General features: G+C 46.0%; 1 protein-coding gene across 1 annotated transcript in view; it reads right to left on the minus strand.

Annotated features, from left to right (window-relative positions):
• Positions 1–18,719, minus strand: part of LOC137384687 (sperm-associated microtubule inner protein 4) — a 127,535-nt gene that overhangs the window by 62,355 nt on the left and 46,461 nt on the right. The window contains exon 5 of the mRNA XM_068058970.1: positions 12,669–12,859. Within this exon, the coding sequence (XP_067915071.1) occupies positions 12,669–12,859 (191 nt within the window). The remainder of the gene's footprint in view (positions 1–12,668; positions 12,860–18,719) is intronic.

Here is an 18,719-nt window from a genome sequence, read left to right on the forward strand (position 1 = left end):
GTCAAAATATATGGTGGAGGCCAAGTGTTGGGAGGCTTGGTACACTTTGGTCCTGAAGGAAGATAGGATGGTTCAATTGCAAATATTGTCAAGTCTGCAAGATAATCCGATAAGATCATCTCACTGAAATCCCCAGGCCAGATTGTCATTGACCTTGAATGCACATGAAGGACAAGGGCTTGTCTCACTCTGCAAGGGCTGGAGGAAGCATGGGGCTGAGATTCATAAACATAGGTGATGGAGTCACCAAGTAGCACTAGGCATTTGGTTGGTCGAATTGACACATCATTGGTTTCCATGAACGGAGTGCATCAAGTACCTCAACATCAAGCTTCTCCATGACTGGACCTTTGAAGGCAAGGTTGTGATGGTCTCCGGAAAGAGAGAAATGTGTTTCACCAACAACATGTAGAAGTGCTGAACCATCAGCCTAGTGAGCAGAATGGGATGAACTCTTGACTGGGACTATGAGTCTCATAACTGTGGAAGTGCAGATCATGGTGCCAGTGGCTCCATTGTCAGTGGTCACTCGAATAGCATGGTGCTCAAAGCATGTGTCTAAGTAAGGGTGATTGACGAATCTGTACACAGAGTGCAGCTGATTCCAACAGAACATCAGCAGGTTCCTCATCCCCCCCCTCGTCTAAATAAACATCAGCGGTGACATCATCATTATCATCCTGGATAGCAGCTATCTTACGATCTTTACCCATATATTGGCGATCTTGATCTGGCAGAAAATTACACTTCTTGGGGAAATGTTTTTCTGGTCGTCCTGTTTGCTTACATAATGGGCATGATACCTGTTGTGTCAGTGAAGGAAGGGAGTTACGGGTCTGGTCTTGTTAGGTGAAGGCTAAACTGTCTGCTGGCAGCAGATCAGCATTGGCAACAGCAGATGCACGGATTTCATCTAACAGCGAATCCAAGGCTAGGGAGGAGATCTCTGGCTTGACGGATGCCAGAGTGCGTGACTTGAGCTTGGTGCTGTACTTTTTCATTGGACGCAGTAGGCTAAGAAGAATGAGCTGCAGTCATCGTAGGACCAGTATGTTTTCCGGTGAGGGTAACATCCCTTCATCCTCATCAAGAGGTAGACCGTGTGACTGAGCCCACTTTTCAACCAGAGGTTATCCTCAAAGAAAGCCATAAGATGTTGATACAGCTCCTCATGCCTTTCATCTGACTGCATTCTGAAATAAGCCAGGTCTAAGAGGCGGGCACCTGTGACTTGGAAACCATAATGCAGGCAGATGGTCTGCCATACTGAAGCAAATGACGATGATGCTTTAACTATAGAGTTGTGTGATATAACAGGGTAGTAACTCGCCAACTACCCTGGCATCAGGTCCAATAAGTTCACCTTCGGTTCAGCCCTGGAGAAGTCCCATCACTTTCAGTGTCTCTGAATCCCAGATGGTGGTAGGAGGAGGCCACCTCATCATGCAGCAGGGGCTCCTCTCTGTTCTGTGTTATCCCCCTCAGCCTCCTCTTCCTCCTCCTCTCTTACCTCCTGCTCCTCTCCTGTTGTGCTGTCTCCTTCCAGGGTCTCAGTGTCCTCAAGGTCCATATCTCTGTGGAGGGCCATGTTATGAAGAATGCAGCAGATCACCACAATGACCGAGACCCTTGCAGGAGAGGGAACCACCCGACTGGTTCAGGCACCGGAATCGCATCTTCAGAAACCCAACGGCCTGTTCAATGTCTATTTCGCCTCTGTGCCTCTGTCTAGGGCTCCTGTTGAGGGGCTAGTAGCCCTGTCTTCAAGGGATTTCCCTTTTATGCTTGGATCCACCCATGCTGTTTGGGGGATGGAATGAAGTACTGAGGCAGCCTGGACTGGCGAGGGATGAAGGAGTCATGGCAGCTGCCAGGAAAACAAATGCAAACATGGAGGAAGCTTTTGTTGTGGTTTCAGACCATTTGGATGTTGAGGGAATGGAAGTCCTTCCTGTTAGTTGATCTCACTGGCTGGTCGCTGGGTGCCTTGATGGCCACATGGGTACAATCGATAATGCCCTGCACCTAAAGGAATCCATCGATGTCATCAAAACCTAATGCCCTTTGTGCCAGCATAGGGCCATCTGTGTCAAAGCCCTCCTGATAAGGGCATTCGTGACCTACCTAATGGCCTAATGAGGTGCCAACTGTGAGATGCTACCTAGGTCCACAGCTGATCCTTGGAATGACCCAGTTTCCCAGAAGTTCAGAGCACATGAGACTTGATGGCTGCAGTTAGGGTACTGCCAAAGGGGCCATGAGGCCTCAGTTTATTGTGGATCAGAGTACACAGGACCAAGAGCATCTGCCTGGATAGGTGCAGCCTCCTATAGCACTGGCGCTTTGTCATTTGCAGACAGGTGACTCTTGGCCTGTGCACCCGATGTCTTGGGTAGCACCTTCCTCCCCTTGCAGCCCTGTCCACTGTGCTCTTTTGGCCTCCTACTGCCCAGGAGGGTGCATACGATGCAGCTCATCCTGGCTGCTCTGTCCAATGTCCGAGCTGCCTGTTTTCATCTGAAATCCGTCAGGTGGGCCTTTAGCACTTAACAAGCATTCCCGTGCCAAGCCTCTCTCTCAGAGTGATGCCAGCAGATTCACTTCCTTATCCGGTCTCATGTCAATCTCCAATGTAACATTTAACTCCTACATCTGTAACAATATCCTCAGTGAGACACATCTGAAGCAGCTAAGCTTCATTTGCCGCCTCTGCTTTAAATTAAACAGTCATTTCCATTGCCCTCATCTCCCTCCACAATACTCACATCCTGAAAACCCTGCTATGTTCCCCACTCCTGATAAGTCTGTTAATGAGATCTTCAATGAGCTCAACTGACACTTAATTGGAAGCAAGCGCCTGACCCATTAACTCCCTGCGGCACTTTGAAAATCTCATTGCGTTCTGGAGGCAGCGGGTCTCAGTGCTGACCTTTTGAGAACTGGCATATGGGGGTCGCCTCAGTGGGGAGGAGGAGGAGGCATCCAGGGCCCCTTGGCTCCAGACAGGGCATGGAATTTTATGGGCTGTGCAAGAGCGATTTGATGGTGTGCGGGGGGATTTAATTAGGTGAGAGTAGGTTTTTTTTTCTGGATTCCTGACAGCAGCATATTTCTCAGAAATTAAGTCGGTGGCATGTTTGCGGTGTTCTGCACGGTGGCAGATTGCAATTTTGCATTCATTAACATACCATGAACACTCATTAGCCTACACATTACAATTAAGTCATATCTGCCTGATTAAGTGAATGGCGAGCGCTAATCCCATGACACCCAGCTTACATTTGTTTCACCATGGCGTGCAGTGTCGGATTTGTGCAGTTGAGTCTCAGGTCTGTGTTGTTCTCTCTTTAGCTCATCGGCAAAATGAACACCAGCATTGGAATGGATGTTTGCCTGCAGGCTGAGCACCAGCAAGGGTAATTCTTCTCTGGAAAGGGTGGGGATGGCATGGGGATGTCTACTTGGAGGGGCAGGGGTGGGCATTCGGGGAGGACAGGGTGGTGTGATTGGGTGCATGGAGGAGCAGGAGAGGGAAGAGCGGAGCGTCCAGGGTATGGAATGGTTGCTAGTGATGCTGAAACTGGATGTTGGTGGCTGCAGAGGTGGTGGGTTGATTAGAGCATTGCAGTCTGAAGATAGTCGGCAATGGCTTAAAGGCAGGGATAAGTGCAGTCAACGTCGAGATCTGTGGTGCAAATTGAGGGTACTGACTAGCAGAGGGAGCAGTCACAGTCAATGGGGGAAAATGGATTCTGTAGGGGGGGGAAGTCAAGACTTATGGTTGGGTATTCGAAAACATCGTAGGGAGGGGAACAGGACTCGGCAACAATGGACAGGCAGATTTGAGGAAGATCAAGGGTCAGAGTCGGGGTGTTGATGGTAATGGAAGTTGGAACAGGGGTAAGGATGGCTGAATAAAATGATTATTACACTGCGCACGGTAATTGGGGGAGTTCAATGGTAATGGAGGGAAAAGCTACGGTTAAATTGGGTGGGTCAAGGGTGATGGCTTCAGGCTGGAAGGTTGCAGGAGGAGGTTGGAATGTGGGGAGACTTGCCCTGAATTCCACAGGCACCATTTTCTCCAACGATAATGCAAACCATGTGGCCACTCAAGATTTGCAAGGTGAGTGGGAGGAGGCAAACAATAGTAGGTGTGTCTTCTACCCGGCTGAAATTTGAAGGCAGATATAAGGGAACTGTTCATTGCCTCGATGTTTCGGCTCACTGGCAACAGAGGGCTGAATTGCAACACTCTGCTTATTTATTGTTCAGAAAAACCACAGCAACATGGATCTCATACACCCAATTTATCTAGTACCATGGGAAGAAGAGCAAAGGGAGTGACAAAGGAGGGCTCTTTTCCCTCAACTCATGATGCTTGAATGGCAGCAATAGGCAGAACGGGAAAGTGAGAATGCTCCGAATGATAATATCGAGGAACGGCCTAATTGAAGATGGGCACTGGCGCTCATCACATCCTCAGGACAAGGACAAATTACCTACAGATGTCAAAGAGGCAATGCCAGAGATGCCTAAAGATGTCACATGTAATGGTCACAGAAATTTGTCGGATCCTGCAGCATGACCTGCAATTGCTTGGGTTTGGTAGGAATCCCATGCCAGTTGCCCTCAAGGTGACTGCCGCACTCAATTTTTTTGCTAGTAGGTTCTTCCAGGGATCCATGGGCGACATATGTGGCATATCACAGTCTGCGACCCATACGTATATCAAACAGGTTACCAATACCCTTTTTCAACGTGCCAATGATTTCATCTACTTACCTATAGACGAGGACAGCCAGGCAGCAAGGTCTGCGGCCTTCGGCGCCATCACTGGCTTCCCTAGAGTGCAAGGGGTGATCGCCTGTACTCATGTGGCCATTAGAGTTCCCTGAGACCAGCCCACAGTATTTCTGAATTGCAAAGGCTTCCACTCTTTAAACGTACAACTGGTTTGCAACCACAGGAGAAGAATAATGCATGTTTGCACACGTTTCCCAGGGAGCTGTCACGACACATACATTTTGAGGAACCCACAGCTGCCAGGAGTTTTTGAGGAACCAGCCGAAGTGGACGGATGGATCCTGGCTGACAAAGCTTACCCCCTTTGTACATGGTTGAAGACACCAGTATATCATCCAAAAAGTGCTGTTGAAGAGAGGTATTATGCTGCTCACGCATCCATCAGAGCCATCATTGAACACACCATTGCCATGCTGAAAATGCGCTTCTGCTGCCTTGACAGGTTTGGAGGGGTTCTTCAGTACGCACCACAGAGGGTGTCACAAATAATTGTTGTTTGCTGTGCCTTGCACAACCTTGCAATTAGACACAGCTACATTCTGCAGGCGAAGGAACAAGAGGAACACCAATCCTCCTCAGATGAGGAAGACTATGAAGAGAGTGAGGAGGAGGACAACAATGCCCACGCTACTGTTATAGATATAAAGGCCATGGAGAGACATGCAAGGGACGTCAGGGCGAACCTCATATTTTCACATTTCAGCCAATAATAATCCACGTCATCAAGGAACATTGGGAGGAGAAACATAAAAATTCACCACATATATTCACAGACACCTGAGGTCTTATTCGCTGCTGTAATGTAAAAGAAGCTTTGCTGCACTTTGCCGTGACCGGCTGATGAAATCTTTTAGGGGCTACGATGGATGAAAATACACACCACTGTAAGCAACGTTAAGTTGTGACTGCAGAACTAAATGCCTGCAAATGAAACCCGACCGAGCCCGACTGAACCACATCTGACCCGAGCTCGACCCGGCCCAAGTCCTTTCATTTTTTCCCGCGCTCGACACGACCCGACCCGACCCGACCCGACCACTGGAACATAATCAACTTTATTGAAGAGGTTGTGCTCTACCTTGGAAGGAATCACTCACTGCAGACTGGTGCGGAATGTTTCCTGCCTTGATGTCCTGGCTGTCACCGTGTCCGACCCGGCCCGAACCGACCCAAGCCCTAATGCCGGACCCAGAAGAGCGACCCGACCCGATCAGACCTGAACCCGACATATCGTCGGGTCCCGTCGGGTTCGTGTCGGGTAGCCATGCTCTATGCAGAACCACAAATGTAAAACATGTAAGTAGTGGAAAAAGTGAATAATCACCAATCGACAAACAGCCATCATTGAAGACTGAAAGCTCAAATAACAATGATAAATGGACACTGGACATTTTCTGAGATGCTTTGCAAGCATCAATGCGTTTGTGCCACAGGCCTCCAATTAATATTTTTGTTTTCATCTGAAACCAAGCAAACGATTTACGACAGTGCATCAAATGTTAAGGTAAATAAAGATGTATTTAAACTTATTGAAGAGTTACACAATATTTACAGCACCCGTGCCACCTTCGTGCTCAAAACTGTTTCATTTTATGCTTTCTCCCACTATGTCTAGGTGCTACCCCGACATTAGCAGCTGAGGTGGAGGCAGTCTGCCCAGTGCAATCCCCCGTTGATGTGGATGACTGTAGCTCTGGAGGCCTTGATGGCTCCATCCTACTGGGGTTCTGCACCACTGGTGCTTGAGTATCCACCGTGCGCTCATCTGCTGGAGGTAAGGGGATCAATGTCAGTGGAGGAGGATGAGAAACTGCTTACCCTGGGGGTGTTCTGAGAGGAAGGCCCTGGGGCAGCTGGGATGTGCTCCTCCTCCATCTGGGTGCACGAAAGCACCTGCCTGTCTCCCTGAAGGAAAGGAGCACCTGGAGGGAGGTCCAGGTTCCTCATTCCCCCCTCTCGCTTAAACTCTGCTGCATGGAACCCACAGCAGCAGCGATGGAGTGCAGGTCAGGTCGCATATGGCTTGAACACTCAACCGGACTTGCCACGGAGCTCGCCAGACTCTCTACTGAGGAAGCCATACACTCAAATGCCTGGGACATGGCAGATGCATGGCTTGCATGGACTCTTCCATGGCACCTGCAAAGTCACGCACGACCTCAGGCATTTCCGACATATTTTCCACATGGCTTTGCTGCACATCCAGCAGACCTCTCATAGCAACAAACAGAGGATCATCATGAGCGTGGGGCTGAGCAGGGGCCTGGTCTCCAGCAGTCCTCCGATTGTCAGGGGACCCAACTGGCACATGCTTCCTCAGCAGCTGGGATGCGTCTGTGTCGTGCACACCAGATTGTGACCCAGATTCTAATCTTAACCCCCCCCCCCCGCCCGCGGACCATGTGGATGTAACTACAGTGACGGAGGTAGAAGAAGAGGCAGGTGACGATGCACCATCTGGGGCACTGGCTTCATCTTCCTCCCCAGAGGAGGAGTCTCGGGCCTTGCGGCTTTCAGACACTCGACTGCGGTCACCTGCAGTGGATACACAAACAGAGGCATGCTAAGCATCAGCTGTGAATGAGTTCAGACCCTTTCATTGGGTGTGCACGCATGGCTGCAAGATTGAAGATGACACTTCATCCTTACACCTTGAGGATCCTGCCTTGCCATCTGCTATTGCCCTGCCTCCCTCCTCTCTCATTATTTGTGCAGCCTCCTCCTCAGCCGGTGCGAGGACTCTGATGTCTGGGACACCTCCACTGTCTTGGTGTGTTCGTGCTGGTTGTGGGTGCGTTTGTCCTGCAGGAACAGTACAGATTGAATGAGATTTTTTCAGATGCATCACAACCACTGTAAACATGAATTGACATCACTCACTGAGGACTGGCTTTCACACGACACATCAAAGCACATCAACAATGCTAATCAGCAGCTTTGCACAAAATCATCTAGTTTATGGCACCAAAGCTGCTCACACAATCCAATGCATGTCTTGTTTGCCCTCTGTCTTAAAGAGATGGAGCCAGGGTGAAAAACAACGGAGCAGCTTCGCCAAGACCACTGACTGTGTTGCACAGGAGTTTGGTGATACGTCTGCCATTGCTGAATTGCACCTCCATCACCAAGGCCTCCAACGTTGCATCCATGAACCTTGGAGCCCTCTCTCTTCCCTGGTGCTCCATTTGTTTAGCTTCTACTTGCAGTCACTTGCACTACAGGCAGTCTGCAGCAGCTTTCATCTAATGAGTGCAGCTCCCCTTTAAGAGGTGCAGGCTGCCTTCAGGAGATATAGGCTAGGTGGAAAATATGCTAGCTACACTCACTTTTAGGTCCCTGTTGTGCATTCAGTCAGCCAGGAGCATGGGTTGCACTTGACTGAATGCTACATTTACTGAAATGAGGGGGCAGTACGAAGTTTGCATGCTGCCTGCCTCAGCAGAATGGGGAACAGGGGCACGCTACTCACAACAAAATAAGACTATTTTGTTCCATGCGGCACAGTGGCGCAGTGGTTAGCACTGCAGCATCACAGCTCCAGTGACCCGGGTTCAATTCTGGGTACTGCCTGTGTGGAGTTTGCAAGTTTTCCCTGTGTCTGCGTGGGTTTCCTCTGGGTGCTCCGGTTTCCTCCCACAAGCCAAAAGACTTGCAGGTTGGTAGGTAAATTGGCCATTATAAATTGTCCCTAGTATAGGTAGGTGGTAGGGAAATATAGGGACAGGTGGGGATGTGGTAGGAATATGGGATTAGTGTAGGATTAGTATAAATGGGTGGTTGATGGTCGGCACAGACTCGGTGGGCTGAAGGGCCTGTTTCAGTGCTGTATCTCTAAACTATTGAATTTTTAGCTGGAAACTGTTTAATACAAGGATCTATTGAAGCAGAATTTGTGGTATAATTTGAAAGGGAATCCAGTAAATACTTGAAAATGAAAATACAAAAGAATGTGGGAGTAAAGTAGGTAGGTCCTGTGAAATGTGAACTCCAACGCAGATGTTCTGGGCCAAATGCCTTCAAATCATCCTATATAATCATAGAATGATACAGCACAGAGGAGGCCATTTGGCCCATTTACCTGGTGCTGCCGCTTTAAAAGAGCTATCCAATTAGCCCCACTTACTTGCTCTTTTCCAATAACACTGCAATTTTTTCCTTTCAAATATATATCCAATTCCATTTTGCAAGTCACTATTGAATCTTCCCCCACTGTTCCAGGCAGTGTACTGCAGATCATTTGGTTGCATAAAGGAACTTCTCATCTCTGATTCTTTTACCAAAAATTTTAAATCTGTGTCCTTTGGTCACCGACTCAAATAGCACCAGAAACAGTTTCTCCTTATTTACTTCATCATGGGCCTTCAAGATTTTGAACACCTCAAATCTCCCCTCAATCATCTCTGCTCTAACGAGAATAGCTCCAGCTTCTCTAGTCTCACCACATAACTGAAGTTCCGCATTCCTGGTACCATTCTAGTAAATTTCCCTCTCCAAGGCCTTGATATCCTTCTTAAAGTGTGGTGCCCAGAATTGGATACAATACATTTGCTGGGGCCTAATGGTCAGTTTCAGTGCCGGTGCGATGCCAGGTACATAGGCCGTATGTCCCAACGACTGGCGGATCTTATCAAACTGCATGTCCGTTCGGCTGTCCGCAATAGGCAGAGTACTTCAACCAACCCATACTTGCAAAACTCAGAACGTTAGATGTGATTCTGCAATTGGACAGCATTTACTAAACAATCCCGAGTGTGCTAAGAATTACACTAACAACCAATTTAAGAATATCAGTCGGGCTCGCAATGTGCCTCACTTATGCTTGCTGGAAGCTACATATATTCATATGCAGGGATCTGTCCTCTGCAGGAGAAAGGAACATGTACAGGCATTGCACCTTTTTTGAATTAAGCAAAAGCATGGGGGAACAATAGTTCCCTGGTACATTCTCCATGGCAATGCATCAACCAGAGTGAACTTGCCAACCAATCAGCACCCTCTTTTCATGCGGTATAAATTGTTGCTCCCTTTGAAATTTGGCATTCTTGCATCTGTACTGATGAGTGCAAGATGAAAAGCTTCGACAGTATGAATCTTATTTCAGTAATACTCAAAAACAAAGGTCTCCTGCTCTCATGTGGGGTTTTAATTGTATCTGCTCCTTTAAGGCCTAAATTATTCCCATTCATCTCATCCCAACATTCAATACAGCGCCTCTAACAGTACCTGAAGTCCAGCATCTTCAAGTTAACAAAGCCTATTAGGAAATCAGATGCTTCAGTTCTTCCTGTGGTACAGCACTCTTGTAGGAGACTTTTCACCATGCCCCTGAACTGCAGCCACATGAAGAAAATCAGCCCTAATTCACAGGGTAAACTGGCAAAAATCTGTTGATATAACTGGAATGAACCCTTCAGTACATAAGGTGAACACATTGCACTAAAATGGTCCATAGTTTCTCAATGCTACATGGATATGAACATACAATTTACAGCATAGAAACAGACCATTCAGCCCAACAGGTCTGTACCAGTGTTTATGCTCTATGCAAACCTCTTCCCAGCCTACTTCATGTAAGATTATCAGCATATCCTTCCATTCTTTTCTCCTTCATGTACTTATCTGATTTCCCCTTACGTGTATCTATGTTATTTGCCTCAACTCCATTTTATAGCATTTCCACACACTAACCACTTTCTAGATAAAGAAGTTTATCCTGAATTCCTTCTTGTATTTATTAGTGACTAACTTGTATTTATGAACTCTGGTTTTGGATTCCCCCACAAGTGGAAACATCGGGCTGAATTTTACTAATGATGGTCAAGTTCCGCTGCCAGGGTCGAAAGTGAGAGCCGACCCCGGGGGCAGCATTTGGCCGGTGGCGGCCAAATGCAAGGCTGCTGCCTGGGCCGCTATCCAATTGAGGATGGAGGTCCGCCCACAAATGCCGGCCCAATCAGAGGGCCAGCAGCACAACAGCGCCACCACTAGTGGTGGCCATTGCTGAGAATGCATCAGCGGTGAGAAGGTGCCTCAATGGCAGGGCATCCTTGAAGACAGAGATCACTGTAGTTGTGGGTGTCATGGAACACTGGCAGCCTCATAGCCACCGGGGAAACCCTCTGTGGGCCATAGAGTACCCATCAAGAAGGGCACCCCACCCCAAGGAATCTGCTGGGGGGCCTTCGGGTTTTAGGTCTCCCAACGTAGGCAAAATGCCTGCCGAAGTGGGAAGAGGCCCTTAACTGGCTACTGAAGTGGCTCTATTGGCCGCCTGCTGGATGGCCGAGCTGTCAGATTTCCCACTGCTGGCAATATGGCATGGCGGTGGGAAGACATCAGGCTCCCCTCCATATTGCCAAATCTCCCACCTCCCAGCCCGTTGCCAATGGACCGGGAAAATTCAATCTATCTAGTCTGTATCAAATGCCTCAGCCTTCACTTATCCAGAGAAAAAAGCCCCAACCTGTTCAGTATTTCCTGATAGTTATAATCTCTCAGTTGTGATATATTCTTGTGAATTTTTCTTTTGCACATTCTGCAGTGGTCGATATCCTTTTGGTAATGTGGCGACCAGAACTGCGCACAGTACTCCAAGTGCAGTCTAACCAAGGTTTTATATAAATTGTTACTAAAAAAAAACCCAGAAATAACTTAAAGTTTGCCAAGGAATTTGTTGATGACAGACAGCACAACTAGCTAGATTACTAACTTGCTTTGCCCATTCTTTAAAAGGGAACACGCTCCACATACCACTAGGATAAGCTGAGACAACCGACAAAGAAAATCTTTCTGATGTGTGAATTGCAGTGATAAACATGATACATTTTGATGATTTATATTACTTAAATTTTCCTCTGCTCTTATGAACCGTGTCAGGAATGACTGAGATTTTGTTGTTGTTTTTCATAAGCCTCTAGCATTTACTTTACTAGTTTCCTGAAACATATGTAAAGGAATTTCAAACATTTTGGTTTGAATGTTTTCAGGAAAATCAGGGATTTACAGCCAAGTATTGAAAAAAACCATAGTCTGTATCGCCTGATATTAAGGTTAGAGCTTCAATGGTATGCTAATGTTGAATACATGTGGCAGAAAAATTATGGTCTCATCTTAAATTTGGATTTGCCAACAGCTATATAGTTTGGAATATACCATGCATCATATTAGGAGCCTGGATTGCAAGTTGTAAGGTTTCAAGTATGCAAAAGTTGAAAACAAAATGTAATAAATAAGGTTAATGTACCTCTACCTCAAGTGATTTTGACTTACAGAAAGTCTCAAAAGTGAATTCTTGAACAGAATGCTGCCTCGAGTGGTAGTTTCTAGTCTAGTGATACTGTCTTTAGGGACACATTCCTGTAGTAAAGATTATCCTTTCAGACTTTGGGAAGAAGTTACATCATAAATTTATGAAAATGCTTGCTGATATTTTCATTAATGTTTTATTGTTATAATTATAGACCACAATTTTCCTTGAAAGAGAATTAACAATCAGAATGCATAAGTTTGATAATTTTTTGAGCTATGCTGTAGACTTGAGGAGAATGTCTAATAATGAAGATAAAACAGACTGATTCTAAATAAAGCCTTTTAGACGGTGGAGGAAGGGAAGGTCATATCATGATGTCATCGCCCCGAAGAAATCTCAAACATTGCTGCCTGAACAATTCTCGCAGCGGATGATCTGAGACTATCCCAATTGTTTGTAAAAGGTGGAACTGCACTAGAATGACTTTGTGGCCAGTTTTCAGAAAATATAGTTAGCTTAAACATTTACATAGGCATATTTATTAGAAAGATAATCATAAGCATAACTTACTTTAGAAAATTCCATGAACTACTTTCATGAAAATATAGGTTACCTTTAATTTTCTTAGCCACAGTCACATCATAACCTTTTGCAGGCACATTAGGATTAATGGGCAGCAGCTGTCCAGCTCGCACCCCAGTGCGTGGATCATCTGGTGAGATGAAGTTTGGGAATACTGCAAACTTGGAAATGTGGGAATAGTAGGGATGTTCAGCAGGAAATGGCATCCGTATCTGTTTCTCACTAAAAACATAAAGATAAAACATCTCCTATGAAGAAATAAAAAGAACAATACAGGAAGTCTGAACAAACACAAAAACGCTGGATATACACAGATTGGTTAGCTTCTTAAAGGGAAAGAGGAGATAGTAGAGTTTCATAAAGTTCCCATCCAAAACATTAGTGTTTCCTTCTCTTTCAGATGCTGGCCAATTGCTGCTTTCATTTTAGGTCTCATAAATTTGGGTTATATTTCTTGAATTGGCACAGTACTCTATAGCTGAAAAAAGGCTATTTAATACTTAACTATTAAACTACTTCCTAACTGAGAATCATACATTCCAAAAATGACATATATTGGATCTAGAGACATTTACTATTGTCAAAAGCTGTTCATTGAATATTAAAATATTAGTTAAATTCTCTATTATCTAATGTTTTAAACAAAAATACACAATATAGCTGAACTACTACATGGGTGAAGTAACTCACTGAAAATAGCAATCCAGAATTGTTAATTTACACTTTGTTAAAAGGAAAAAAATTAATTAAAATTAGAATTAATACTCTAATTTAAGGAAGAGCTACAGGACTTTGGGAAGTACTTATTTCTCTACATAACATAGCAGCACAGTAGCGAAGCATCTTGAAACGAGAATTTTGTATTTTGTAAATTCACAACTATGATTTCTCGGATAGTGAGCGAGTGACCTCATTTGCAGGAAGTTAAGAACACCAGAAAGTGTTTTGATTTTTATTACAATACAGTAATGGTACGACCTGGAAGTGGATTACCCACTATCCTATTGGCTGTGACTGGTTTGTGAAAAAGACCGACCAAGAAATATGAAAAAAATCCCCAAATGGCTCAAGGATATAATACTAGGAAGGTTCTGGGTTCACTCTCTTGAATGTCTGAGTTAGTTGCTCTGAATAAAGGTAGTAGTAAGGAGGCTACAGTTAGCTCAGTGCCCTTGGGATATGATGAGGAAAATTGTACTATGTTCCTGCTACTGGCTGCATTCCAGTGATCCTATTAAAAGTTAGCTTGAATGGATATCAGGTTCAGCTGTGGTCAAACTGAGTAGGAAATTGGAGACTTGCTGCTGCCTGTGGAAGCATACCTCCAGCAACATGTCAGTTGTCTTTGGATCAAATTCTTTGCCACTGGAGTTGTCATTAGTAATGCCACTAATAAGGTGAAAATGTATGAGCTGCTGAGTCCTTTGGTTGGTAATTTAATTCTCCAGCAAAAAAATAAAAACAATGTGGGGATTGTAAGCATCTATTTAGTGCTTTAACAGCCCTAAAAATTGTAATAAAATTGGTTGTGGCATCTGCACTAGCTGCTATTCCACCTGATTTTTGAAAAATCCAGCTCCACACATTGCGCTGGACTTTGTGCTGGAGGCGGGGCTCCCAGCACTGGACCAGAAAGTCGGGGATCCCCGCCTCTGCATTTTTTCTGATCCCCGGAGCGATTCTCCAGTCTTTTAGGTTCAAAGTTTAAGGTGGCGGGATCCCCATCCCATTAAACACTTAATAGGGATGGGATCCCGCCTCCAAGAGCTGCCAGCCAATCACAGGGCCGGCAGGTCAGCAGTATTGGCAGCGCCACCAGGAGCGGTGGCCACTGCCAGTACTACAGAAGCCTCGGACCCAGGCCCGGCGCTGGAACCCCAGACCTCAGGTAAGTGAGGTGGGGTCACCGGGGCTGTCAGGAAAGCCCCGGCGAGGGGTGGGTGTTCGATCCAGGGGGATGAGGGTCCCGGGGGGTACATTTGTTTCTGGTGAGGGTCCTCCGTGGGCCACAAATTGCCCACAGGAGGGACCCCCAGCAAGCCTGCAGGGAGGGCACCTCATTTTCCAAGGCACTTCCCCGACGCTGGTAAGATCCCAGCAGTGGTGGGAAGAGGCCCTTATTTGGCCTCTGGGCGGGAAGGCTGATGTCGGCCTATCCCACGCTCAGGAGAATTGGAACTAGAATTCCCGGTGTCGAGTTCCGTGGTCGGCGATTCTGCCCTAATTCTCTGGTCTCCCCCGCCATGAAACCTGCCATCCGGATGAGCACAAAATCTGGCCCATTATCTGCACATTGAGTAATATCCTTTTTTATTTTGGTATGGCACAGCTTGACCTAAGGGAGACTAAATGACATGTATGGAGGCTGGGTCATTGAATTTATTCAAGGCTGAGTTAGATAGATTTTCAATAGACATGGGAGTCAACAGTTCTAGGGGGCAGACAGGAAAGTGGAGTTGAGACCACAATTGTATCAGCCCTGATCTTATTGAATGGTGGAGGAAGTTCGAAGAGCCGAATGGCCTATGCCTGTTACTGTGTTCCTATGTTTCTTCCTACATGTGCAATTGTTGACTCTGTTCACCATTGGAAAATCTTCCTGCCTGCATATCTGTTCCTGTGGACCTGTGCATGTCTTTGCAGAGCCTTAGTGATATCTTAGACACATCATTGCATTGAGGAGTGGCTCATTCCTGTCAAATCTCCCATGGCAGTTTGAAAAGATCTCGAAGCTTAAAATGTCAGCATTGGGGTCACTATAAGAGCTGTGCTTTGGCTGGATTCTCCCTGCAGCTGAAATGCCACAACGTCAGTAACCATCTCTCTTGAAGCCCAGAAATGTTACATGCACAGAATGGCAGGTATCTCCATGTAGTTGGGCCTGAAGTATTCATGTAGTTGGCTGATGCTAGGAGCTGTGATGGCTCTGTGTAGGCCGTGCACATTTCAGTCTTCTGCTTTTTGCGTCTGTGCACTAAATACAAATATTGACAGTGTTTCTCATTCTGCAAACTGTGCAGAATGATACTGGAGTTTAAAGGGTTAAATTATTAGGATAGGTTGCACAAAATTTGCTTGTATTCTCTTGAATTTAGAATGTTCAGGGATGATTTAATAGAGGAATTTAAAATGATTATGGGCAGACCATGCAAATCTATTTTCTCTGGTGGTGAAGCTTGGAGTAAAATCAGGAAACACTTTTTCACACAAAGGGTAAAGAAAATCTAGCATTCTCTCCCACAAAAGACTGCAGATGTTGGGTAAATTGAAATTTTCAACTGTCTGATCGATAAATATTTATTAGGTAAGGTCATCAACGAATATGGAGCAAAAGCAGATAAATGGAGTTGAGGTACAGATCAATCATGATCTAATTTAATGGCAGAAAAGCTCGAAAAAAAAATCAATGTTGTGCCATATAACAGATTAGACACAGTCCCAAGACGGGGAAAAGGAAGGGCATGCAAAGCTAGAACTCCCTAGATGACAACAATATCAGATTTAAATGAAGCAGAAAAAGTAGGTTTATGGTAAATGTCAGGTTCATAATTCAGTAAAGAATAAAGTTGAGAACAAAAAGTACAGAGGAGAACTGAAAATGGAAATATGAGAATGGTTAGTGTGTCACATAAAAGGACACATATAAGTCTTTTAGAAACATGTAAGTAATAAAAGGGTGGGGATAATTCAGGACAGAAAAGGAGATCTTTTCGAGGTAGAGAACATGGTTGTTGTACTTCTTAGGCAGTTCCTCAGGAATGAGGGTGACTTTCTTCCACTATACGGTTGTGGGATCTTAGGTGACTGAATAGTCCAATTCTGGATCTGCACACTATGCCATAGGTGGGGCAGGTGGTGTTTGGTAAGGCGAGTGAATGGGATGCTCGTAATTCCAAACGCTCCTTCCGCTGTTTGCACTTGGTCGCTGCCTGGGCATGTCGAAGTTGGAACTGGCTGCCACTGTCACGGATGCTTCTTCTCCATTTCGGGCAGTCTTGGGCAAGAGATTCGCATACAGGAGGGCAGGTAACATTGCGGCCCTGTAGACCATGAGCTTGGTGGCAGGTTTGAGGTCATTGTCATCAAAAACTCTTCCTCAGCTGACCGAAGGTTGCGCTGGCATACTGGAGGCGATGCTCAGTTTCATTGTCGATGTCTGCCCTTGCTGAGAGGAGGCTGGTGTGTGGAGCAGCGCCTGGAGTGGCTATAAAGGCCAATTCTAGAGTGACAGGCTCTTCCACAGGTGCTGCAGAAAAATTTGTTTGTCGGGGCTGTTACACAGTTGGCTCTCCCCTTGCGCTTCTGTCTTTTTTCCTGCCAACTGCTAAGTCTCGTCGACTCGCCACACTTTAGCCCCGCCTTTATGGCTGCCCGCCAGTTCTGGCAATCGCTGGCAAATGACACCCACGACTTGTGATCAATGTCACAGGACTTCATGTCGCGTTTGCAGACGTCTTTAAAGCGGAGACATGGACGGCCGGTGGGTCTGATACCAGTGGCGAGCTCGCTGTACAATGTGTCTTTGGGGATCCTGCCATCTTCCACACGGCTCACATGGCCAAGCCATCTCAAGCGCCGCTGACTCAGTAGTGTGTATAAGCTGGGGATGTTGGCCGCCTCGAGGACTTCTGTGTTGGAGATACGGTCCTGCCACCTGATGCCAAGTGTTCTCCGGAGGCAGCGAAGATGGAATGAATTGAGACATCGCTCTTGGCTGACATACGTTGTCCAGGCCTCGCTGACATAGAGCAAGGTATTGAGGACACAGGCTTGATACACTCAGACTTTTGTCTTCCGTGTCAGTGCGCCATTTTCCCACACTCTCTTGGCCAGTCTGGACATAGCAGTGGAAGCCTTACCCATGCGCTTGTTGATTTCTGCATCTAGAGACAGGTTACTGGTGATAGTTGAGCCTAGGTAGGTGAACTCTTGAACCACTTCCAGAGCGTGGTCGCTGATATTGATGGATGGAGCATTTCTGACGTCCCGTCCCATGATGTTCGTTTTCTTGAGGCTGATGGTTAGGCCAAATTCGTTGCAGGCAGCCGCAAACCTGTTGATGAGACTCTGCAGACATTCTTCAGTGTGAGATGTTAAAGCAGCATCGTCAGCAAAGAGGAGTTCCCTGATGAGGACTTTCCGTACTTTGGTCTTCGCTCTTAGACGGGCACGGTTGAACAACCTGCCCCCTGATCTTGTGTGGAGGAAAATTCCTTCTTCTGAAGACTTGAATGCATGTGAGAGCAGCAGGGAGAGGAAAATCCCAAACAGTGTGGGTGCGAGAACACAGCCCTGTTTCACGCCACTCAGGATAGCAAAGGGGTCTGATGAGGCGCCGCTATGCTGAATTGTGCCTTTCATATTGTCATGGAATGAGGTGATGATACTTAGTAGCTTTGGAGGACATCCAATCTCTTCTAGTAGTCTGAAGAGACTACGTCTGCTGACGGGGTCAAAAGCTTTGGTAAGATCAATGAAAGCTACGTAGAGGGGCATCTGTTCGCAGCATTTCTCCTGTATCTGACGAAGGGAGAACAGCATGTAAATGGTCGATCTCTCTGCACGAAAGCCACACTGTGTCTCAGGGTAGACGCACTCGGCCAGCTTCTGGAGCCTGTTTAAAGCGACTCGAGCAAAGACTTTCCCCACTATGCTAAGCAGGGAGATTCCACGGTAGTTGTTGCAGTCACCAAGGTTACCTTTGCTTTTATAGAGGGTGATGATTAGCAAAATTAAAGCTCAGAATTAAAGTGGCAGTTGCTGTATGGATACAAAATTTGTTAATGGACAGAAAGCAGACAGTAGTGGTGAGCAGTTGTTTTTCAGGGGTTGGTATTAGAACCATAGCTCTTTTTCATGTATATTAATGATCTAGACTTGAGTATAATTTCAAAATTTGCTGATGGCACAAAACCCAGAAATATTGTAAACAGTTCAGGAGGACATAGACACCCTGGTGAAATGGGCAGATACATGACATGAAATTTAAAACATAGAAATGTGAAGTAATTGATTTCGGTAGAAATAATGAGGAGAGAAAATATAAACTAAATGGTACAATTTTAAAAAGGGTGTAGGATCA

Source organism: Heterodontus francisci, chromosome 2, assembly GCF_036365525.1.
Source record: "Heterodontus francisci isolate sHetFra1 chromosome 2, sHetFra1.hap1, whole genome shotgun sequence".
Taxonomy (NCBI): Eukaryota; Metazoa; Chordata; class Chondrichthyes; order Heterodontiformes; family Heterodontidae; genus Heterodontus; species Heterodontus francisci.